The sequence below is a fragment of the Saccostrea echinata genome, unplaced genomic scaffold (genome assembly GCF_033153115.1).
Source record: "Saccostrea echinata isolate AGI-Se365-2 ecotype Australia unplaced genomic scaffold, CSIRO_AGI_Sech_v1 ptg000009l, whole genome shotgun sequence".
NCBI lineage: Eukaryota > Metazoa > Mollusca > Bivalvia > Ostreida > Ostreidae > Saccostrea > Saccostrea echinata.
This window is the reverse complement of record NW_026889758.1, coordinates 51,472,714-51,499,112: the sequence shown is the minus strand read 5'-3', so window position 1 is coordinate 51,499,112 and position 26,399 is coordinate 51,472,714. Positions and strand designations below refer to the sequence as shown.

At 34.8% G+C, this 26,399-nt stretch overlaps 2 protein-coding genes across 2 annotated transcripts; one reads left to right on the top strand and one right to left on the bottom strand.

Moving 5' to 3' along the window:
- Positions 1–584: 584 nt before the first annotated feature.
- Positions 585–1,592, bottom strand: LOC133182851 (uncharacterized). The gene is made up of 4 exons (XM_061317695.1): positions 1,544–1,592; positions 1,157–1,189; positions 855–962; positions 585–718 (listed from the first exon to the last, which is right to left on the bottom strand). Exons 1-4 carry the CDS (start codon positions 1,590–1,592, stop codon positions 585–587), a joined length of 324 nt encoding a protein of 107 aa, XP_061173679.1.
- Positions 1,593–8,790: 7,198 nt separating this feature from the next.
- On the top strand, positions 8,791–9,579 carry LOC133182850 (uncharacterized). The gene has a single exon (XM_061317694.1). It carries the CDS (start codon positions 8,791–8,793, stop codon positions 9,577–9,579), a length of 789 nt encoding a protein of 262 aa, XP_061173678.1.
- The last annotated feature ends 16,820 nt before the right edge of the window (positions 9,580–26,399 follow it).

Here is a 26,399-nt window from a genome sequence, read left to right as displayed (position 1 = left end):
ATACTTTACATGTGTTTTTAAAAAAAAAAATCACTTTACAAAATCTATTTTTTATTAACGTACAATCTTGAATCAAAGTTTACTTCATCATAAAAGTCATCATCTTCAAATTCATCATCTGACTTTGTACAAGATCTTATAATTTCCTGAAGCTCATATTTTGATGGTAATTTGTTTTCCTTAACTATCTGATTTTTTCTAAACAACCATGTACTCAACTTTTTTTTTCTTTTCACATGTTTTCTTTTTTTCTTACATTTATCTAAATACATATTTTTTATTTTCTTTGTTTTAAATAAAAAGAGAAATAACAAATTAAGTGAACAAATGACAATAATATAGATGGATGAACCAGATATACCCTCAGCAAGATCTTTGTAATTTCTCTCTTGTGTTTGGGTCTCAGTGCTCGCTATCATTGTTCTTGTCGTTCTTGTAATCCTAGGCTGTGTTGTTTTCTCCACTGGCTCTGAAAAATAAAACAAAAAGTCATTATGAACATTTTCTTTCCTTTTTTTTTTATACCTCGACCATGTTCACGAAAGTATACTTGCCACGCATTGACTATACACAAACATCATGTGTTATATACTTATGGTATACATCTTACCTCCATTACCTTCTTCTTTAGTGGGATGAGGTGTTCGGATCATGGGGCTAGCTATCATTGTTCTTGTCCTTCTTGTAATCCTAGGCTGTGTTGTTTTCTCCACTGGCTCTGAAAAATAAAACAAAAAGACATTATGAACATTATTTTGTTCTTTTATACCTTGACCATGTTCACGAAAGTATACTTGCCACGCATTGACTATACACAAACATCATGTGTTATATACTTATGGTATACATCTTACCTCCATTACCTTCTTCTTTAGTGGGATGAGGTGTTCGGGTCTCAGTGATAGCTATCGTTGTTCTTGTCGTTCTTGAAACCACTTGCCTGGTCGTTTTCTCAACTGGTTCTGAGGGGAAAAAGGGTATCATAAAACCTTTCTACTTCAAATTTTCAACATGTTCAAGACTGTATGGACTTAATGCCACCCGAGGTCTGATAATGTCACCCTTACCTATAGATCCTTTTACAGCAATATTTATAAGACTTTATATATGTTTACACACACACAATCTTTCTTAATTAGTATATTCAAATGCTCACCGTTCTTCCCCGTTTCTGTGATTTGTTTTGGCTCTGAAATTTAAAAAAATAGAATTCATGAAACATTCGGAATGCCTCTGATTTTCGAATTCATATTATGTCGAACCCGATCTTTATTTAAACGCGCAGCACTTTCCGTAAACCTTCGGAGATAAAGCGTCTTTTTTTTTTTGCAGTTATGTGTACTTTTTAATGGTCGATAAAAAATTAATTCACTAGTGATCACCTCAATACCAATATGAAAAAAACCCAGATTTGATGCAAATTTAATTACTTCAGTACTGAACTGAAGTTCAGTACTACTTCACTTGTCCAACAATGAAAGGGGGGGGGATAATGGGATCTGTGTACGATAACTTAATTGAAATTGAAATATATAAGACTTACCACATTCTTTGTGACTTTGGTCCAGTGGGTGAATATGTACCGAAGACATATTTCCAATTACGAATACAGAGTTCAGTCTACATGACGTCACAAAAACGTCTCGAACTTCTGACGCTTGCACCGTGATATTAATACAAGGCAAGTAACATGTCTTAACGATTCTGGTGGGACTCCTTAATACGGCACCCAAAATTACGGGGCATAAAGCAATAGATAGGCCTATAACACACATCATCCTCACAGACCTCTCCTCCATCTTTTTTTTCAGCATGAGCGCGTGATAACATATCCGCGCGAAAATTTTGGTCACGTGATCTTCTGATCTACCCTTTTTTCAAAATTAATTCATATATATGCTATATAAACTAAGATTATTAATTCTGTTGAAATGAAATACATTTGTAAGTGCATGATGCACTCTGAGAGTCATCGTAATACTCTCTCTCTCTCTCTCTCTCTCTCGTGGAAACCCTTATACACACACACACGATGACAGATATTGAAGGATGGTTTGGGTTAAAATAACGTGAAAGGCGCAAATTTAGATTTATATTAATAAAATATAGATTAAATGAATTGGATATATACAGACTTCAACGCACGATCGACAGTTTTATAATTCATGACTTTTGTTCACAAAAACCCACATTGTGTGATATGACATTTTTGAACATGTAGTTACTTTTTTTAATACGGGCTGTTTTTTTTTTTTAAAATATTACAACGTATTAGATACGACTCTTGTGATCTGAATAAACTTTGACACACTTTTTGCGTTTAGGTCAAATTTTATCGATCTGTACATGCGACTTTTAGACCTTTCCAAATACGGTTATGATGTGTACCCCGTTCAGGTTGAATATACGACTTAAATTATCAATAATATTCATTAGTATGAAATGTGGTCAACATAAGGGTATCTTTATTGCGCATAACGATAGATGCACGAATATTGTGTGGTCATTATAATACAATATTTCAACACATATTTATTTTTCTGTACGAAGTGTTTTTTAAATATAACAGACAAAAATGATTAATGTGACCAGATATTTCTAATTTTACATCTATTCACAAATTTTTTCATTTTAAATATGTTCATTATTACAGGAAGGATAATCCTGCTAAATATGAAGCGCTAGAGAGAAGAACGTTTGCGATAGGCTATAGCCCACCTTGTCCCTCACCACCACCAATTAAAGCTGAGCTCGACCCCCAGGCACCCGACTTTGCGTATGGATATAACCCATGTCCTACACCACCAATCAAATCAGAGTTTGCGTTGGGATATAGCCCGTCTTCGTCTATATGTGTTCCATCCAGCCCCGCATCGTCCCTTAACCTGTCATCTACACCAACAGAATTTAACTCGATACTTAACCTTCCGACTCCTGACCATACCCTAACACCGACAGCTAGAAATACACCAGTGCTACCAGCAGTCCCATCAGGGACAGGGACCCCCGCATCTTCGCAAACGTCGAGGCAGTATCCTCTTAAGGAGGAGTTAAGCGCCCTTTCTGAACTCATTGATTCAGTGAGAGTGGACTTGTTACAAACTTCAATGATTGTTAATTATATGCAGGATTATTTGAAATGTTTAAAATAATTGCAAATGTTTAAAAAAGTAGTTGTTTCAGTTAGACTGAACTTAATTATTACAAACTTCAATGATTGTTAATTATATGCAGGATTATTTGTAATGTTTAAAATAATTTCAAATGTTTAAGAAAGTAAGTGATTCAGTTAGAGTGGACTCAATACAAACTTCAATGATTGTTAATTATATGCAGGATTATTTGAAATGTTTAAAATAATTTCAAATGTTTAAAAAGTTAGGTTTTATTTGAGTTAACTATTATGAAGCCTTTGTTTGTTAAATGTAGGTCTATTGAAGGTTCTCATTAATATTCCTTTGTTCTTATATTTATAAGAATTAATAAAATATTAAAAATCATGCTAATAAAATATTTAAAAAAAAAATGAAAGTGTAATTCTTGAAAAGGGGAAATTATTTGGGTAACAAGAAAGAAAAGAAACTGCATGTTGGGTAACAAGAATTAAGCAAAGTATACTTACTAATACAAGTACTGTCTTTGTATAAATTAAAGTGTTTCCTCTTTGCAGAATAAAAATCTAAATGAAACTTGGAGTTTATATAATAAACATGAGGAATTTATAGGGTGTGTCTGAGACAATCCCCTAGTGGAAAAACCAAGAATTTGATCGTGGGAAAAACGGAGGGGTGACCCCAGACGGCTGTTTGATGGGAAGGGTGACCCCAAACGGCTTTGTGGGATGGGTGACCCCAAACGGTTTTATCAGATGGGTGACCCCAGACGGTTTTATGGGATGGGTCGTGACGTCATCGACCTCAGACGGCTTTCATGGGATGGGTGACCCCAGACGGACCCATGACGTCAGTGACCCCATATAGACCCCAGACTATACCCCTTACTACTTTCCTCACTGCTCAATTACCCTGAGTGCCGAGTATAGGTATAAATTTGCAGCTCTCCACCGGCAAAAGGTGGCGTCTCCATATGAGTGAAAAATTCTCCAGAGGAATATAATATAACAAACAAACGTGTTTACAGTGCAACATTCACCAAAACCAATACGACCCAGGAGATGCTGTACGTTTTTTTCCCAAATCAAAATATGGGACTCCCCAAAAATCTCTTAAATGGAGGGGACCATTCATTATTTTACACAGAATAAATGACGTTCTTTACAAAATAGAGAAATGCAATCATAAGGGGGAAATTATCCACCACAATAGATTAAAATCATATCAGGGCGTAAATAGGCCCACATGGTTCAAATCTGATGCATAGACTCCCTCCTTCAAATTAAGGGATATTTGTAAAATACAAATAGATTATTCCCTTAAAACTTATTACCTTTCTGTAGTGCATGTGACCCCCCCCCCCTTTTTTTAAATGATGCAATAATAGTAATGTTAGGTTACATGGTGTAACTTTTTATTTTATCCACAACAGTGTTTAATCATTCTGAGTCAATGACTGTAATATTTTACTATATATGTGTGAGCTTGGAGCGGGTTGATTTTTCTATCAAATAGGGTCAATGACTGTAATATGTTATCATGCATTGTGGTGATTTGGAGCGGGTTGATGCAGTTTGTTTATTCACAGTTTTATTTTGTTTTATAGAATGTGCTATTCGCAGAGTTGTACCTAAGTCACTTAATTGTAAATGTATATACTTGTGAAACAAGGGTAGATTGATATATTTTGATAACATAAACATGACTGAGATAATTCGAAGACTATAACTGTGTCAAATAGTAAGTAATTGTTGTTTGGTTAGTGTTATTTAGTTGGTATAATACCTGTGAAATAGTCTAAACTTCTGTTGTCACATTGTTTGACAGTTTCGCTCTTCATTACGATGTACTTCCGGTTTAGAAACTTGTTAAAGTAATTGATAAATTTATCCTTGCATTTGTAATATAACCGATAAATATATCGAGTTTGAATGGCGGTATCTTATGAATGACTGTATTTTTAGATAAACTGAATATTGTTTTAAGTTTAATTTGTTTTGTTTTAATTATTTATTGTGAAATAGATTTTTATTTAATTGATAAATATGTAAAAATTCATTATTTCATACTTGTATAGAATATTTGGTGACACTTGTTCACGTGAAAGATCGTGATGTTTTACAATTGACCAATCAGATTGTTCGATATAATTGATCATTAATTGATAATCCAATGAAATTTCATAATTAATAATTCTATTAATATCCGTTATTTTCCAGCATTTTCCGTTATTTTCTGTCATAGAGTCATATAAAAGTTAGACGCTGAGATTTTTTAGTCACTCTTCTGCTTATTTTGATTTGGTAGGTCCGTTTTACGGAACTCTCAGATTTTTTTAGGATTTTATTTTAACTTTTATTTTGTCTATCTTTTATTTTATTTTATTTTATTTATTTATTTTTATTTAGGAATTTATTTTTAATTTATTTATTTAGGATAGGGTTTTACCGTGTAGGACACAAAATAGTAAGATACTATTGTCCGCTATCGGTTGTTTTAAAGACTCAACAGTCTATGACTGAGTAGTCTTCTTTAGTAATTAATTTATCCAGGATTATTTTATTTTTCATTTTTACTCTATTTTATTTCATTTTCATTTTAATGCAAACTATGTAACTAAAGTTATACGTTTGCTATCTTTCTCTTTTATGATGAGTAAAGTTGATTAGTTCAACGAAAGTCAATTATTTATTTTATTTTCATACAGTAATTTAATTATTCTAGATACGTAAATTTCTCTTCAATTATTTTTAATAGAAATTATTTTATTAGAGTACTTGGGAATTTTTAAACGTTGCTTCTCGATAAACTTACTTATGATTATTAGAGTTATCTTTCTTTGCCCTTAGTGTTTACAAGCTAACCTGTTAAATACAGTAATGCTTGTTGTTAGGTTTAACAAGTCAAAGTTATAAATAACCACGGCTTGTGTCCCTATTTAATAAAGTATTTTAGGAGTTTAACAAGCTAACCTGTTAAATACAGTAAAGCTTGGTGTTAAGTTTTACAAGTCAAAGTTATAAATAACTAAGACTTGTTGTCACATATTTTATACGCATAGGAATAGACACGTTAGATTTTTGGGGTGGTTTTTCAGTCTGTTTTATGGTATGATTTAATTATTTATTTTTATTAAACTTATTTATTATTATTAGTTGGGTATGAATGTGGTGTGAATGTCGTCGTTTAAATAAATTGTTTGTTGATAATGCACTTAATAAATTTAATTGTTTAATGTTAATAATCTTATGTCTTCTTTGCGAATGGTACATTTATAAAAGGAGTTGAGAGAATTATTAATTCTATGAAAACAATTTCTAGCAGAACCGCTAGCGTTACATTTTTGGCATCCACGGCGGGATACCTTCAATTTTATAGGTATCCAGAGATACGAACCTTTTTATATTTTTGCTAGTTGTTTGTAAAAATAAAAGTTGATGTGTGAGTTTATTTTTATTTTTGATTAGGCAGTGTTCAGATAGATAATATGGGAAAGAATAAAAGAAAGGGTCTGGTTGTTGTAGAAGCTGATGAGATGTCAGATGATGTGAGTGTGAGACAGAAAAATGATAGGCAGTGTGTAGACAAAATAAATTCTGACAACAGTTTAAAAACTGGAATTGAAAATCCTTTTGGAAATAAAAGTGTTATAAACAGTAAATTTACTGTACAGGACACTATGCATATGTCATGCACAACTTCAACATCAAATTTGATGCACAATTCATTACATATGAATCCTTTAAACACAGAAAATGTGTCACAATCATTTATTACAAATGAACAAAAACATACAACACCAGAAAGGTGCAATGAACAAATGTTCATCCTCGATAGGGGAGATAACCCTAATCAATTTCCGCTACCAATCCATGATTTGACAGATGATTCGTCTATAGATGATTTGCATGAATCGATCCCTCCCAAGAATGGGCGTCCATATTCCTGTCCTCCAGTTACTAGATCAGATCATTCAAATGCAATGAGACAAAATCACGAAGATGTCAGAAGTAAACAAATGAACAATCCAGTATACCAGCCCCCTATGTATCAGTTGTCTGACAACAGAGATGATTTGGCCACAATTTTAAAAGACATGCAGAAATTTTTGAATACAGTCCAATCAGGTGTATCAGTACAGCACCAAAGCCCTGGAAGGAGTCGTACAGATACAGCTCAGTCTAAAACATTGTCCAGACATAGACGTGCTTCTAGAAAAACCCAGTCAGAGAGACAGCTTAAACGGGCAAGATTGATCGATGAAAATTCATCCTCCTCAGATGACTCCACCAGTAGCAGTACATCAGATTCTAATGATGAGAGAATACCTACATCTATTGTAACTCAAAAGAGACATCCCTGAAAATTTTCTCATAAGTTACCTCCCTTTACTGGTCAAGATAAAGAAAAATGGGTTGTATGGAAGGGCAGATTTGAAGAAATTGCAGACAGGGGAAATTGGACAAACAATGAAAGACTTGATGAGCTATTACCTAGAATGCAAGGTGGAGCAGGAGAATTTGTCTTTGAACAACTTACAAAAAGAACAAAATCTAATTACAAGAAACTAATCAGAGAATTAGATAATCGATACCAAGTTATAGAAACTAAGAAGTCGTTAGAAGCTAAGTTCAGTAACCGTAGACAGAAACCAAATGAACCTGTAGAAGTCTATGCAGCAGACTTAAAGAAACTATATGCCAAGGCATACCCTAACAGGGACGAGACTATACGCAGAGAGGATCTACTTCGAAAATTCTTTGATGGTCTCAATGATGAGAAAGTCCAGTTCCAGGTCGAATACATAAAAGAGCCAGACAACATTGATGATGCTGTATTCCAAGTGATCAATTTCAGCGATCTTCATAAAAGGAGCTCTTCAAAGGCCGATAAACGTCCAATTCGGGCAGTGACTGAAAATGATACAAAAACAGGAAGTAATAAGAGATTTGAAAATAAAGAAAAGGAATCCAAGACAGTTTCACAAAATGATGCTTCGTTTACAACAATGCATAAATCTAAAACATCAGGAACTACTAATGTGGATCTCAAAGATGATATACTAAGAATGCAAAGACAAATCCAGAATCTTGAAAAGATGTTGTCCGAGATGAATAAATCCTCAGCCTTTCTTCCCAGATTTAAAACATCCTCCAACACTGCTTGTTATCAGTGTAACAATCAGGGTCATTTTGCTCGTGACTGTCCAGTTGTCACCCAGCAAAACTTCAGAAGTACAGCACCACAATATCCCGGAAATTTAAACTTCAGGGGATCGTAACTGCAGGTCGAGAGACGATCCAGGAGACTTTGAACGAAGACCTATCTGAAAATAAAATAAAAGATATTAGCCTTGTTACTGATGATGTCAAAAGAAATTTTGAAAAATGCCCTGGAATTTATATCAAAGGAAAAATCAATGATGTCCCCGTTACTTTTACTATTGATACTGGTGCTTCCAGAACCATCTTGTCAGAAAGAGTATTTAAACGAATAAAGAAGAAACCTGAGCTTAAGGATACACCAGGCATTGTGAATGCATGTGGTACAAGCTTGACCTTACTTGGTGAAGCAGAATTTACTCTGAACCTGGATGATTTGTTCGTACAACAGAATATTATCATTGCAAATATAAATGATGATTGTCTTTTGGGGGTGGATGTTTTACAAGATAAATATGGGAGTACCCGCGGATATTCTACTTAGTCGAGGAATTGTACGATTACATGGAACTACTATACCATGCATTCAAGTTAAATCAGACAACAAATGCCGAAGAGTTACAGCTGCTGATAATTATGTTGTTCCCCCTTACAGTGAGAAGATTATTCAAGCTTTTGTCGAGAGGAATGACGATGGTACAGAGCCTACAGAGTTTATAGTGGAACCAAATGAGAAATTTTCAGAAAAGTATGAATTGTTAATGGCATGTTCTTTGATTGACATAGAGAAAAGTACTACAGTACCTGTCAGACTTTTGAATCCAACTTGTACACAAAAACAGATATGGCAATATGTCGTACTTGGAAATGCTGAAGAGTTTCTATATGAAACTGTGCTGGAAGATCCTGGCGGAAGCGCAGATAATATTACAATAGGACACACTGTCAGGCATACCACTGAAACAGAAAAAGGACAATTAAATGAAAAATTACCTGAACATTTAAGACAATTATACGAAGACTCCTTGAAGTCTAATGAACTTGATGAAAAGTCACAGAGAGATCTGTTCAAATTGCTATTTGACTTTCAAGACACTTTTTCTAAGAACGACTTAGACTTGGGTTTGACTCATATTAATGAGCATGCGATTGATACTGGCAATGCTAGACCAATTGAACTTCCACCCAGAAGAGTTCCTATTGCTTATGCTGAAGCTGAACTTAAAACAATTACAGATATGGAAAAAGAGGGAATCATTCGAAAATCAAATTCTCCCTGGGCTTCACCTCTGAACCTTGTTTAGAAGAAAAATGGAAAAATTCGGCCATGTAAAGACTATAGAAAGGTGAACGAGGTGACAGAAAATGATGCCTTTCCTCTGCCTAGAATTCAAGACTGTCTAGATGCTGTCTCTGGAGCAACAATATTTTCAACATTTGACTTAACTTCAGGTTACCACCAAGTTCCTGTCAAAGAATCAGATATACCAATAACTGCTTTTATAACAAAATATGGATTGTGGGAATTTCTAACTATGCCTATGGGAATGAAGGGGAGTGCACAAACTTTTCAACGAACCCTGCAGATAATTTTAATTGGTTTGCAATGGCAAACGTGTCTGATATACCTAGATGACATCATTGTATTTGGTTCAAATTTTGAAGAACATCTGACAAGAGTCACAGAAGTTTTAAGTAGGATTAAAGAAGCAGGTTTAAAATTAAAACCTAATAAATGCCAGTTGTTTCGAAAGGAAGTTTCCTTTCTGGGTCATGTGATCAATAAAGATGGAGTGAAACCCAACCCGGATAATATTGAGAAAATCCTGAATTGGCCAGTTCCTAAGACGCCAACTGAAGTTCGACAAGTAATTGGCATGGCATCCTATTATAGAAAATTTATTAAAGATTTTGCAAGTATTGTTAGACCCCTGGTTAACTTAACAAAAAAAGGGAGTACCTTTCTGTGGACTGACGAATGTCAAGAGGCCTTCCAATGTATTAAAAATCTCCTAACTGGACCAGAAATTATGAGTTTCCCTACAATGGACGGAGAGTTCATACTTGATGCAAATGCAAGTAACTTCAGTATTGGGGCTGTATTGAGTCAGATACAAGACGGACAAGAAAAAGTTATAGCCTATGCCAGTAGAGTTTAAACAAAGCTGAAACCAATTATTGTGTCACAGATAAAGAACTGCTTGCAGTACGATATTTTGTAGAATACTTTAGACAGTATCTCTTGGGAAGAAGATTCAAAATCCGAACTGATCACCAAGCTTTGGTATGGTTGTTTAAAATTAAAGAACCCAAGGGTAATACTTTCTTCATACAATTTTTCAATTGAATACCGACCTGGCCATAAACATGGCAATGCTGATGCACTTTCAAGATGTCCTGACCCACATAACTGCCAGTGTGTGGAAGAGGCCGAATCGACACTGAGATGTGGTCCCTGTAAAAAGTGTATAAAAAGAAATGAAGAAACCCCAGAGCGTTAGAGATGGCCAGATACAAGAAACAAAACTACAAATACTATTCGAGTAATTACTCGTAATCAAACAAAGACAGAAGTTACATCTTGGCAAGATATATGTCTTTCAGTAAATATGGCAAAATTACAGAAAGATGACCCAGACTTGAATTTGATATATAACTCTAAAGAAAAAGGTCAAAAACCAGATGATAATTCTACTAAAAATGCCAGTCCTCCCTGCAGATACTACTGTAATATTTGGGACTCCATCGAGTTGAAAGATGGTATTCTGTACAAGAAATTTGTCTCTAACAATGGAGATTTACAATACTTACAGTTACTACTACCTCATACCTTACGAGACCAGGTTCTACATCAGATGCACAATTCTGTGATCTCTGGACATCTGGGCCAAAAGAAGACCACTGCAAAGATAAGAAGATTCTTTCATTGGTATGACATGCAAACAGATATCAATGCATGGATACAGAAATGTCATGAATGTCAGATGAACAAAGTTTCTACTAAATCATCAAAAGGACCTTTAGGGGACATGAGTGTTGGTGCACCCATGGACAGATTATGCATAGATATACTTGGTCCCTTACCCAGAACCCCACGAGGAAACAAATATATATTAGTCGTAACAGATTACTTCAGCAAATGGGTGGAAATACTTCCAGTTCATGACCAGACAGCCCAGACTTGTGCAGATAAAATTCTAAATGAAGTCATTGCTCGATTCGGATGCCCAGAATCTATCCACAGTGATCAAGGCCGTAACTTTGAAAGCAATCTATTTCAAGAATTATGCAGTATGCTAGAAATTAAAAAGACTAGAACAACTCCTAGGAACCCTCAAGCCAATGGTTTGGTTGAACGTTTCAACAGAACACTGATTAGTATGATTAAATCTTATATCAAGGGCAAGCAAACAGATTGGGATTTGAATTTAGGATGTCTTGCACTTGCATACAGAAGTACACCTCAAGAATCGACAAAATTTACTCCAAACATGGTCATGTTGGGAAGAGAAGTCAAGCTTCCTCTCGAGATCATATATAGTTCTTCTAGAGAGACAGAAAATTTTTCTACATGTGCAGATTATTTATATAAACTCAGAGAGAGTATGTATCAATCAAACCAGATTGTTAGGAAAAACTTAAAAAACTCTTTAAGAGTGCAGAAGGATAGATATGACAGACGATCTAACCTGAATCAATATAAAGTTGGTGACCTAGTTTCTATCTTATTAGAAAGCCCAAATACTGGCCTGGAGAGTTACAAACTGCAGCCGAGATACTTTGGTCCTTGTTTGGTGCTACAAAAGATCAATGATTTATTATACCAAGTACAGACAGATGAACGATCAAACATCAAGATTGTACACCACAATAAAATGAAAGCATACTTTGGTGACAGATTGTCATGGATGGCGACTGCTTTGAAAAGATTTCAGAAGTTAAATTTAACCCACAATTAATAAAATTTATTATTATCCAGAGATGTTGTTAATCTAAATTTGTTGGTTTTCTTCCTTGAGACATACTTTGTTATCTGCCCTTGGTGAGGATGAAAAGTCCCGTCTGATGTTGAAAGCATTGGTTTTCCCACTTAAATTTTCTTGAGTCATTAACAGAGCCATTCACATTTTCCTCCAAATTGACCGGCTTGTCCTCTGCTGTTCTTATTAGTTGGTTCTTCCAGTTATGAATGCTTAATAAAAAAAAAAATAAGATTAATTAAATAAACATATTTTTTTTCCAACAAAGAATGAAAGAGTGTAACAATTTAATCTTGACATATTTATATGTTGTACTCACCCGGATGGATTTCGGTCATGAATGATCAACTCAAGAATCCCTCTCAGACTCAACAAAATATCTATATTAAAAAAGAAGATATTAAGAGTATTATATTGATACTAAATTAATTTAGTAAAACAATATTTAATCTATATTCCAACCACATGAATGATGATTGGATGTGAGAATGAATGGCAGATTTATAAAACAAAATAAAATCCATGTGTACTATATGTATAAAGTTCTAAAGAATTAAATACATTTGTGTACATAATAATTTTTTTTTATTACATAACCACGCCATGAAACAGACTACTCCTATGGGTTGGCAAGGGATCCTTTATAATGAGAATATAAATTCATACTTACCTTGTTTATCTGTAATTTCACAGATTCATCATGGATGTGGCCAAGGCCGAAAAAAAAGGACGACTATTCCAGTGCACGCTGTGCGACTTCAAACAGATTAAAAAGTATGCGATAAAACATTATTTAAAGACACATGTGATAAAGGATGAAGTACCCTTTACCTGCAAACATTGCGATTTTGTATCCCTTACAGAAAGAGTTAATAGCCCATGGAAAATGGTACGGACCTCATAAGGGGACAGATGTTCCAGTAGAGATAGTTCAAGCCAGTAAGCCTTTTGTTTGGAGGGAGGATCTGCTATCTAGATGGGAGCAGGTAGCATCCCTAGCATATTGGTTGAACATGGGGGCCAAGAAGAGTAAAGATGTGGACAGTGACGGAATTTCTTTGACGACTCTTTTGGAAGAAGCATCGGAGTTTGTACCTGCAGAGACGGTGATTAGTCCCACTGCAGAGGTGGTTGATATCCTGCCACAACTATTAGGAGAGGAAGAGGCGGTCTGGGACGGTGAAAAAAAATGACGTAGTTTCGGCTTTAAAGGAGTTGCAGGCGGAGGTGAAGAGGCAGGGGGAACGCCAGGTTGCAGCGCTCAGAGAGCAGACAACAGCAGTACAGGAACTAACGAAGACTTTGAGTAATTATTTCTATAGCAACGGACCAAGGCGGGGACTCACCCCGCAGCCGGAAGATAGACCAGCCACTCCATCACGCCGAACCATATCCCCCAGAAGACTGACATCGTACAATCAGGGATGGTTTAGGCCCCAGTTACGTCCTAAAGCCAAACAGCCCATGCCACGCAAGGGTAGAGTGGAGAATTACAAAAGAGAAAGGAGAGAGAGGGCGGAGACGCTTTTTAGGAAGTCTCGATCAAGATCACCTTCACCGCTCAAGAAGAAGATGAAGTCTACCATAGTAAAATGCGATAAGTAAACTAATTAGATATATAGAAATGTATATGTTGTATATGTTTAATGGGTTTTTATATATTAGTCTGGGATGGTGGGTGGATTTTAGAATATTGTGTATATTTAGCATTTATTAATGCTTGTTGATGATAAATTTAATAGAACTTATAAGTATTATGTAATTATGACTTTGTATATGTTGTATGTACAGATTTGTTTGAAGGATGACGTCTACACATATGTCTACACTATATAGGATCATTCAATGTAAACTGATATTTGATTTGTTGGAGCACTGCCTATATCTAGATACTTGATGTGTGAATTATTATTTTAGTTGTTGTGGATTAAAATAAGATGTTATTAAATAGAGAATTTGTAAATTCTCTATATAATTGGTTACTAATTGCCCGTAAAATTAGATATACTTAAGTCGGTTGTACAATGACGATTGGCTCCGCAAATTTAGGTGTATTAATGACGATTAATCACCAGGGGTTTAATGCTGTCCTTATGACATTTTTAGCATAATACAAACCTTTAGAGGATTTTTGATTAATTTTGTTAGCATGGGTATGCACGTCTTTTGTTACTATGGGTATGGCTTATGTTGCTGTGAGATACAGAAGTGATATATATTTTATTTGGCATGAATCGTTTTAAATGTCACAATTACATGTCTTGTCTGAATTATTATTTTGAGTATATGTAATGTGTGTGAGTGTATCACCAATGTATTATTTTTGATTTGTTTACAATCTTTGACTTTATTTCAGATCATGTGTGTATGTTGATGGATGTATGTGACTTTATTATTAATTTTGTACATAGTATTTGGTGAGAATGTGTTGTAATATTGTTGTATGAGTGTGGATGTCTTTGTCTTACATGCATGGTTGCTATGATGAATGTTTGATGTTCATGAGGACATGAACAGTTTAAAAGAGGGGGGCAGTGTAGTGCATGTGACCCCCCCCCCCCTTTTTTTTAAATGATGCAATAATAGTAATGTTAGGTTACATGGTGTAACTTTTTATTTTATCCACAACAGTGTTTAATCATTCTGAGTCAATGACTGTAATATTTTACTATATATGCGTGAGCTTGGAGCGGGTTGATTTTTCTATCAAATAGGGTCAATGACTGTAATATGTTATCATGCATTGTGGTGATTTGGAGCGGGTTGATGAAGTTTGTTTATTCACAGTTTTATTTTGTTTTATATGAATGTGCTATTCGCAGAGTTGTACCTAAGTCACTTAATTGTAAATGTATATACTTGTGAAACAAGGGTAGATTGATATATTTTGATAACATAAACATGACTGAGATAATTCGAACTGAGTTAGAGTTTGGTAAAAGATTAATAAAGTATGTTATTTGTAAATCAGCACTTAAGTATACATCCTAAGACTATAACTGTGTCAAATAGTAAGTAATTGTTGTTTGGTTAGTGTTATCTAGTTGATATAATACCTGTGAAATAGTCTAAACTTCTGTTGTCACATTGTTTGACAGTTTCGCTCTTCATTACGATGTACTTCCGGTTTAGAAACTTGTTAAAGTAATTGATAAATTTATCCTTGCATTTGTAATATAACCGATAAATATATCGAGTTTGAATGGCGGTATCTTATGAATGACTGTATTTTTAGATAAACTGAATATTGTTTTAAGTTTAATTTCTTTTGTTTTAATTATTTATTGTGAAATAGATTTTTATTTAATTGATAAATATGTAAAAATTCGTTATTTCATACTTGTATAGAATATTTGGTGACACTTGTTCACGTGAAAGATCGTGATGTTTTACAATTGACCAATCAGATTGTTCGATATAATTGATCATTAATTGATAATCCAATGAAATTTCATAATTAATAATTCTATTAATATCCGTTATTTTCCAGCATTTTCCGTTATTTTCTGTCATAGAGTCACATAAAAGTTAGACGCTGAGATTTTTTAGTCACTCTTCTGCTTATTTTGATTTGGTAGGTCCGTTTTACGGAACTCTCAGATTTTTTTAGGATTTTATTTTAACTTTTATTTTGTCTATCTTTTATTTTATTTTATTTTATTTATTTATTTTTATTTAGGAATTTATTTTTAATTTATTTATTTAGGATAGGGTTTTACCGTGTAGGACACAAAATAGTAAGATACTATTGTCCGCTATCGGTTGTTTTAAAGACTCAACAGTCTATGACTGAGAAGTCTTCTTTAGTAATTAATTTATCCAGGATTATTTTATTTTTCATTTTTACTCTATTTTATTTCATTTTCATTTTAATGCAAACTATGTAACTAAAGTTATACGTTTGCTATCTTTCTCTTTTATGATGAGTAAAGTTGATTAGTTCAACGAAGGTCAATTATTTATTTTATTTTCATACAGTAATTTAATTATTCTAGATACGTAAATTTCTCTTCAATTATTTTTAATAGAAATTATTTTATTAGAGTACTTGGGAATTTTTAAACGTTGCTTCTCGATAAACTTACTTATGATTATCTTTCTTTGCCCTTAGTGTTTACAAGCTAACCTGTTAAATACAGTAATGCTTGTTGTTAGGTTTAACAAGTCAAAGTTATAAATAACCACGGCTTGTGTCCCTATTTAATAAAGTATTTTAGGAGTTTAACAAGCTAACCTGTTAAATACAGTAAAGCTTGGTGTTAAGTTTTACAAGTCAAAGTTATAAATAACTAAGACTTGTTGTCACATATTTTATACGCATAGGAATAGACACGTTAGATTTTGGGGTGGTTTTTCAGTCTGTTTTATGGTATGATTTAATTATTTATTTTTATTAAACTTATTTACTATTATTAGTTGGGTATGAATGTGGTGTGAATGTCGTCGTTTAAATAAATTGTTTGTTGATAATGCACTTAATAAATTTAATTGTTTAATGTTAATAATCTTATGTCTTCTTTGCGAATGGTACATTTATAAAAGGAGTTGAGCGAATTATTAATTCTATGAAAACAATTTCTAGCAGAACCGCTAGCGTTACACTTTCATTATTTCATTTATCAGATTCAACGCTTCAAATGTCTCCTATGTGACAGAAAAGAATTCACTCATCTATTTCATGCGGAAAGGCATATTTCCATCTGCTTTCGGGCTTCGGCTTTAAATGTTCGGTGTGCAAGATGCTACTGAACCGTAGGAACGCAAAATACACTTGCCCCGATTATTCACTGGAAATAGTTAAGATATGTACGGGAACGTATACAGATGAAGAAAAGAAGGAATTCGAGAACTTCTAGAAGGAGAGAGGGAGGCAAGTGAAGCCGTACATAAAAGAAGTCAAGCCAAAAAATATACAATGGAGGCAAGGGCATGAAGAGAACTCTTCTAATTGATGCGCCTAAAACATTAAAATCATGCAAGGTAACCAGAAAACAGGTAAACAGAAGCATGGCAAAGATTGATTGATTGTATGTTGTTTTACGTCCCATTCGAGAATTTTTCACTCATACAGAGACGTCACCATATACCGGTGAAGGGCTTCAAATTTTGACCTTTACTCGGCACTCAGGGCCATTGAGCAGTGAGGGATCTTTATCGAGCCAACGCCTGCCGTGACACGGGGCCTCAGGTTTTAAGGTCTCATCCGAAGGACCCGCAACTTTCACTTCAAAGTGCCAAGCGCATGGCGAAGGAACTGTTGCTACCCATTTTTTATCGACTTAGGTCAGTCGCGGCCGAGATTCGAACTCACGACCTCCCGATCACGAAGCGAGCGCTCTACCGACTGAGCTACCGTGAACGGTGCATGGCAAAAATAAATCTGTTCCAGCTACCTCAGACAACCCAACAACTTCAGTGCTTCCAAAACCAACACCTCCCACCTCTGCTGAGACCATCCCTCCAATAAAGAAGCAAAACCAGCTGCTTCGGGAGATGCTGCCCATCCTCCTCCACAAGAAACACCTTCTAGAGTGCGCCATCTTTCTGGGCTGTCACCTTGCTCTTCCAGCTCCTCTTCTTCATCATCATCATCTTCCGGATCATCTCAGCCCGCGAAGGCCTTCTCACTGGGTGATCCGGACACGTACATCATCCCGAAGGTGGAGGACGCTCCAGCTTAACATCCAACGACAAGATGACAACCATTTTGCAAAGAGTCCAGACGATCCAACAACAACGGGTAGTTCTCAATGTCGGAGGGAAAAAAGTTGGAAACTTGCAAACCCACATTACAAAGCGATTCAGATTCGCTTTTAGAAACAATAACATCTGAGGATTCCCACGTTATCACCTACAGCAATATATATATACATACATATATATATATATATATATATATATATATATATATATATATATATATATATATATAAAATAACATTCAACAGTCCCCGAACTGAAGTTTAAAACAATTCGAGGACCAATGTTCTTCAAATGGGAGGGGGTCGTCTTACGGTTCCCTCATTATTCACGTTACTATTCCCTTTACTATTGGTGATACTTTCTGTGGAAATACGCAGTGCAAGTTAAATAACACTCCCTGCAACATATTGGACTACTAGTATTCAAGACGACAAATGATGTTTCATTAATTGTATATTTTACTTTATCAGGTAGTATATTTACCATGTTCATCATTGGGACAAGGTAAGTAATTAGCATTTCCCAGAAATTCATCTACATAGATATCATTTCCAAATCACGATTTATCTGTTAACGATTATATTTGTGTATCCAAGGTTCTTCAGTCATAAGAACAAAATGTTTTTGATACTTATTACCGATTGTCCGCGCCCTATGGTGCGTGTTTTCTTTTGTCGATCCGATCGGCATGGTAGCATATCATGACTTCTTTGCTTTGGCAATGATGGCGGATTTGACATGACAATTGAGTCCGACGTCAATAAAAGCCAGGGTAAATCGATCGGCTGGTCAGTTTACTTTTACAATTCACATCGCCAGAGTCGCCCGCGTGGCGCAGTGGTTAGAGCGTCTGCTCTAAGAGTCGCGAAGTAAGGAGCTGATGCTTACGTCGCGGGTTCGAATCCCACTGTGGTACGTGGAGACCGGTCCTTCGGATGAGACTGTATAAACAGAGGTCCCGTGTCGCAGTAGGTGCTGGCACGAAAAAGACCCCACACTGCTCAATGACCGTAAGTGCCGAGTATAGGACAAAATCTGCAGCTCTCCGACGGCAAGTGGTGGCGTCTGCATATGAGTGAAAAATTCTCGAGAGGGACGTTAAACATACGAACAAAACACATCGCCAGAATGTCTGGGAGTGAAAGTCGATGGGTAATTATTATTGAACATTAATTAATCTCTGGTAGCTAGTGAGTTATTGGATAATAATTAAGTTTTACTTTTTATAATTATAGTAAATTGTTCTGTGGGAGAAAATTAGGGGGAGGTGAAATAACTCCCATAACCAGTCAAGTCCATGACGGAAAACCGTCCGTTCTAAAAGAAGTATGTATTGGATGGAAAGTCCATCCTATAGAAAAGGACGGTTTTCCATCCATAAAATGAACTGGATGGAATTCCATCCACATTATTAAATTTAACTTTGAAAGGATGGAAAATCCATCCACATCTCTCCATTTAGTCTTTTAGAACACAAATCACTGCAAATTATTGATGTTATTAACCTTTTAACTGCATTCGATTATGGAAGCTTCATCTCGGAGACGCCAGAGATGGCGGAAAAGAGTGAAGCTCAGAAGAGACACACATTGGGACATTAGAAACGATAAAGTTCTCATGTTCTTTTCAACCATAAATGTGTAAGGTTCTCCTTTTTTTTTTTCCAACCATTAATGGGTGTTCATGGTATAGGATATTTCTCCATAACCATGTTAACCATATATTCCATTTTTTTTTTCAGTATATCCGCAAAATTTTGAGGTGTACATGAATTAAGTAAAGATGTTGTTAACCATGTTAAACAGTTTAGTAAATTTGTTAAATTTTAAAAACGTAATAAAAATGACTTTAATTTTAGTTACAATCACTTCAGGAATATGCCAACTGAATACAGCAGGGAGCACCCTTATGTGATGGAATGTGTACCTGAGCCGACAAATAGATGGGACCCTCTGGTTGTACTCGTTAAAGAAATGAGGATAGACAGGACAATTGGGCGAGTACCCAAGCACATTTGTAATGCGATTTCGTTGGAAATGCGAGTGACAAAAACAAAAAACAACTGATGAGGGTGTTTTATCTTTACATTGGGACCCGGCATAATATAGGACCAGTTCCAAGCGTCGGGCTGAAACTTCACTGTTTATATGTATTGAAATTGTCCAATGACACTTCCTATAGAGGACTAGGAGATGTTGTTGGTTTTTTTAAAGAAGATTTGTGCCACCATCTAACATATTCTTGTGATCACAGTGAAAAATAACTTGACATTATGGATATAATGACCATTATCATTCCCATTGTCATTATCATCATCATCCTGTATATTTACGTAAACTAGAAAAAAAACTATATTGCTGCATTAAAAATGTTTTAATTATCATCATATTGGACAGATAAAACTATTTTCTTCATAAACCAAATTTTCAAATATGCAAAAGATTCATTTGTTCACAAATCACAATTTGTTTATTTAAAGTAATATCATCAGTAAATCTAACGAAAAAATTGGGTTGTCAAAATGTACTATGATAGTTTTGTACTTACTGAAACGTTTAAAACAACTATGGTTGGGTTTTGAAAAAGTGTTCCTAGAGAAAAAAATTTTCTTTTGAAATTCTTTAACATTTCATCGCTGGTTTGTAAAATCTAATTTTTTCAACCAAAATCCAAACAATTTTTTACTGTATTTAACCGCTAAGATTGTTCTACAACATATTAAAAAATAACTGAAAATGTACAGCAAATATACATAAGAAAAAAATCCTTATCATGAACATCATGAAAGAAATGCAGTCTTAACTATTATTTGACTTTGATATTATATTGTAAGGGACTCCCAATGTTTCTGGAAATATAAATATTTTTTTTATTCTTTTATAAACTCACTTATCATTCCCTAAAATAATAATTCTCCCACTTGGTTTTACTGGGATTTGAAATATTTTATTCCATTTCTATTAGGAAAATGATATTTCCATTCTTAAATTCCCAAAAGAGTAAGAAAGGGACACACTTACTCAAAGAAATCTGTACGATTAAATTAAAATAAATAATAATAAAGAACAAGGTTCACTTAGGGCCTTTGTTGGCCCTGTGAATGTCTGAAAAAAATGAAACTGCTTATTTTTAGTTAAAAATACATCAACAAGAAGTCTGTGAGCCAATGCTCACTAGTAATACCCCCGCTTTGATGTGAATATACACTCTGATGTGAATGTACACAAGTTCAGCTATGGACAGACACAGGGATAAACAGGAAATTGACATCAGATTGACATCAGATTCAAACAAAAATGATTACCACCATATGGCAATGCCTAAACAAACTGTGCTAAAATTTCATACATCTGCAATGAGTAATTGCTGAGAAAAGTGCGAAAAATTTTCTTAAGTATGGTACGGACAGACACATATAAACAGGAAGTTGACATCGGATTCATATAAAAATTAATCCAACCATATGGCATGCTTAAATAAAGAGCGTGATAAAATTTCAAGACTCTGCAATGAGTAGCTGCTGAGAAAAAAGCGACAAAATTAGTTATGTATGGTACGGACACACACACAGATAAACAGGAAGTTGACATCGGATTCGTACAAAAATTAATCCCACCATATGACGTGCCTAAACAAAGAGAGTGCTAAAATTTCAAGCCTCTGCAATGAGTAGTTGCTGAGAAATCTGTGAGGAAAATTAGTTAATGTATGGTACGGACAGACACACGGATAAACAGGAAGTTGACATCGGATTCGTACAAAAATGAATCCCACCATATGGCACGCCTAAACAAAGAGTGTGCTAAATCTTCAAGCTTCAGCAATGAGTAGTTGCTGAGAAAACTGCGACCAAAATTTGTTATGTATGGTACGGACAGACGCACGGATAAACAGGAAGTTGACATCAAATTCGTACAAAAATGAATCCCACTATATGGCATGCCTCATCAAAGTGTGTGTTAAAATTTCAAGCCTCTGCGATGAGTAGTTGCTGAGAAATTTGGACCCTTTGTGACTGCGTATCTATCAGAAATGACGTAATTTTCTTGCTAGTCAATGCATTTTGACGTCATGTATTGCGTCATTTTCCCATATCCTGAAAAACTCTACAAAAACGGCCAATATTTAAGTTATTTATCAATATTTCGTATAGAGCGCAACCTCTGATCTAAAATATGCAATTAAATGATAAAACTGATTACAAAATATGTTTTATTTTTTGGATCAAGAAGTGCGCTCATGTTATTTTTCTTTGCTGAAAGTATTCAAATTAACCTGTTTTCTTTATTTGAGAACATTGCAATTTCGTAAAGCCTGATTTCCAATACCTGGACTTTCAGTGGGAAAAAGTATAATAGGAAATAAAAGTACAAAGTTTCTACTTTATGTTAATGTTTGAAATGAAACATTAAGTGTTAGTTAAAGAATTGGTTTGTCTACAGGGCTATTTTAAGCACAAAGTGAACCTAGCTCTTCTTATACATTTTAATCCTGACTCGAGTTCTTTTGTCCAATATACGAGGGGCAATTGTAAAGTTCTGAGAACTGTTTGATAAAATATTAACTGTTTCACAGAAGTTAATAGATTTGATGCCATTGAAAAGAGCTGGAAAATTTGCACTCATTTCGATATCACTTTCTTATTTTAATGACGTAATAACTCCGAAAATGACGTCAGAATCTTGAATGTTCAGCATACTGAAAAGTCGCATTTTTTGTCGACATGAGAAGATCCTTTAAAAATCATTGTATAAAATAAATTGGGATTATTGATTGATTGATTATGTGTTGTTTTAAGTCCCATTCGAGAATTTTTCACTCATATAGAGACGTCACCATATACCGGTGAAGGGCTTCAAATTTTGACCTTTACTCGGCACTCAGGGCCATTGAGCAGTGAGGGACCTTTATCGTGCCAACGCCTGCCGTGGCACGGGGCCTCGGTTTTTAAGGTCTCATCCGAAGGACCCGCAACTTTCACTTCATAGTGTGGGGCGCATGGCGAAGGAACAGTTGCTACCCATTTTTTATCGAGTTAGGTCAGTCGCAGCCGTGATTCGAACTTACGACCTCCCGACCAAGGAGCGAGCGCTCTACCGACTGAGCTACCATGAACGGTAGATGGTGCAAGGCTTCATTCATATTTTTGTTGATTGGAAGAATCACAGTTTTCTTGAAAGCGATGCTAGGTTTTCTAGGCGCCATGCCTCTCAAAGTAAATTCGGCTATCTGTTATTTCGTGATTGTGGATGCCTGGGTTTTTCTATGGGTACAACCCTTTTACTAGGCCAAACAAAAGGCTGAGTAAGGTGACTGGTATGAGGTGATATGTACATATTTGCCCATCTGCGAGGCCAAGATCTAAGTGCATTGTATGCCTATTCCATAGAACTAGATTTGGTTCCTCAGAAGAGAAAGAATTTGGTCAATAAGTTTTGAAACACCTGATGTTAGACAATCCAGTTTCAGACATCTTTCCATCTGCTCCTGGTGATACTAGATTTATCGAACCTTGACTTTATCGTTTCCCCTTGCACCAAAATATGTTGGAATATAATTCACAAAAGCATTGCCAGCTGCGATGAATGTTAATAATATATACCTGTTGGTTGTAACTGCTTGTGATTTTGTATTTTTGTTAATATAATATAGAGTTCTTTGTAATACTGCAGTTTTCTCTTGAATCTGCTCCTGTCCTATTCATTGCCAGGTACTTTGGTAACTCTATAAAACCAGCAACGGCATAAATTCCATTAATAATGCTGTATTAACGTTGAAAATCTTCCTCGAATCTGGACACCTTGCTTGCTTACATGACTTTTTTTTTAAACAGTAGTAGGACAATCTCTAAAACTTAACAAAAACGGAAAAAGATATTAGATGTCGGAATATTGGTAAGATAGGCTAGGAATGATGAGCAATCGTGTCATGCAAAAAATCGCAGAAAGCTTGGAGAGGGATGTTGGTTGGTTATACAACCCGTACAACAGGTGCCTATGTAAACTTATTGTGATTGTGTCTAGTAATTTGATTTTCAAATCTTTTGTGTAGCCCAGATTAGTTGAAGTGTTATTCTTTTAAATCTTGATCTTTTTTACAAAGTTAACATTAAAAGCAGCTTATATCAAATTGTTTAAGGTTTTGCCAAAGGTCAACATGTCCAAAAATTAATTTTTACAATAGCTCCAAAACTATGTGGTTTATAAAGTTAAAACTTTAAAAGTTTATAAATATATTATTGATTAACAGACAGAAAGTATCACTTGATAACAAATATTAAAAAAAAAATATTTATCGAGAAAAATTCTTTTAAAAAATACATATATTTTTTAAAAAATACACCTAATTAATTCCGTACTTTTTGTGAAAGCCATCATTGCAGAAACAATATATGTTTATCAATGAAGGGCAAGTTGGGACTTCGATAGCCTCTTGAAAGTTGTTTTCCCTGTTTATTTTGTCCAAATGTTAAGATTTGAAACCGAAAGTACATTGGAAATGGCGGTTTTATAGGGGTCTTGTCTTAATACATGTCATGCTTTCAATAACAGCCTTTCAGAGACCATTCACGTCCAACTTGCCCTTCATTGATAAACATATATTATTTCTGCAATGATGGTTTTCACTAAAAGTACAGAATTAAGCGGGTGCATTTTTTTTTTAAAATATGCAAATTTTTTGAATTCATTTTTTCTCAAAATTTTTTTTTTTTAGATATTTGTTTTCAAGTGTTACTTTCTATCTGTTTATCAATGATATATTTATAAACTGTAAAAGTTTTAACCTTTATACCTCACATAGTTTTGGAGTTATTGTAAAAATAAATTTTTGGACATGTTGACCTTTGGCAAAACCTTAATGTTAAAACTAGGGTTTATGTGTACTGGTTGCGTGCATTTGGACGAGAAAACGAGGTTGACAAATGGACCGGGATTCTCTCTGGCGATGACCAAATTCCGTTCTTTGCATTAAACTTTTGCGAAATAGAATCCCCTTTTGAAATTAAAATCGCGTTATCTCTTCTGCGGGTAAGGAAGATTAACTTCAATGGTACATCAAATATACACTATCTGAGGCGGGATAAAAAATGACACAATAAATATAATATCCTTGCATATACATGTATTTACATTGTTCATATTTCTTTGATCGCTACAGGAATCTCTGAAAAATTTTATTTGCACCCCAGTGTATAAACAATGTCAACAATCCTAATGGGACCTACCTCCCCCCCCTCCCCATTTCCGGATAACTTGTGGCAAGACACAGGTCATTCTTCAAATACAGTATAGTTATATTTAAACTAGAGGTACTGTGAGCGGGCTCACAAAGTTGTAGCCCCGCTGCATCTTTTTAGAGGTACCCATATTAATAATTTCAAATGTGACATTGAACTTCCCAAAGTGACCTTGGTTTGAAAAAAAAAAACATCCTTTGGTCTCAAGCTATGTTTGAGTGGCTTATTGACCTCCAGTATTTCTCCCTCAGAAAATAATATATCTGACATGAATTTTATATTTTTCTTCTAGACCTTGAAGTGCCAATATAACTTTTGGGTCAAGGTTATGACATAACTTCAGATGGCGAATAGGTTCAATTTCTAAATCTTATCTATTAGAGAATAATGAGCTGGACAAAAATTTTACACTTTTTCTGCCAGGTGACCTTGATACATGACAGAATAATCTTGGATCAAGGTCATGACACATATTAGGACTTAAGCAATGTCCAATGTTTTTCAATTAGATATTTGATACTTTTTTTCCACCAGTCACATTAAACTTGCCCAAATGACCTTGGGTAAGATTATGACACTCTTATTGAAGTCCCGAACAATCTTCGTGTCAAGTATCAACTTCCAACAAGACTCTACTTAAGAGACATGAATAATACACTTTTTCTGCCAGTGATTTTGAACTTTGTTGAATGAGCTTGGGTCAAGATTAAGGTATTGAATTACCTTGGGTCAAGATTAAGACATATCTCAGGTCATATGCAATATTTCTGATATGTATAAGCCTGTAATGTAATGTTATCCGTTGCAAGATATGGCCAGGACAGGATTTAAATTTATTTTACTTAGTTACCTTGAACTTAGTTGGGTCAAGTTCATGACACACTTCCAGGTCATAGACAATCTTTGTGTGCGGCATGAGCATCCATGTTTCTCAATCAGTTTTATACTTTTTTTTTGTTAGTAACCTTGAACTTGGTTGGGTCAAGTTCATGACACACTTTCAGGTCATAGACAATATTTGTGTGCGGCATGAGCATGAGCTGGGTCAAGATTAAGGTATTGAATTACCATTAAGATTAAGACATATCTCAGGTCATATGCAATATTTCTGATATGTATAAGCCTCTAATGTAATGTTATCCGTTGCAAGATATGGTCAGGACAGAATTTAAATTTTTTTTTACTAAGTAACCTTGAACTTAGT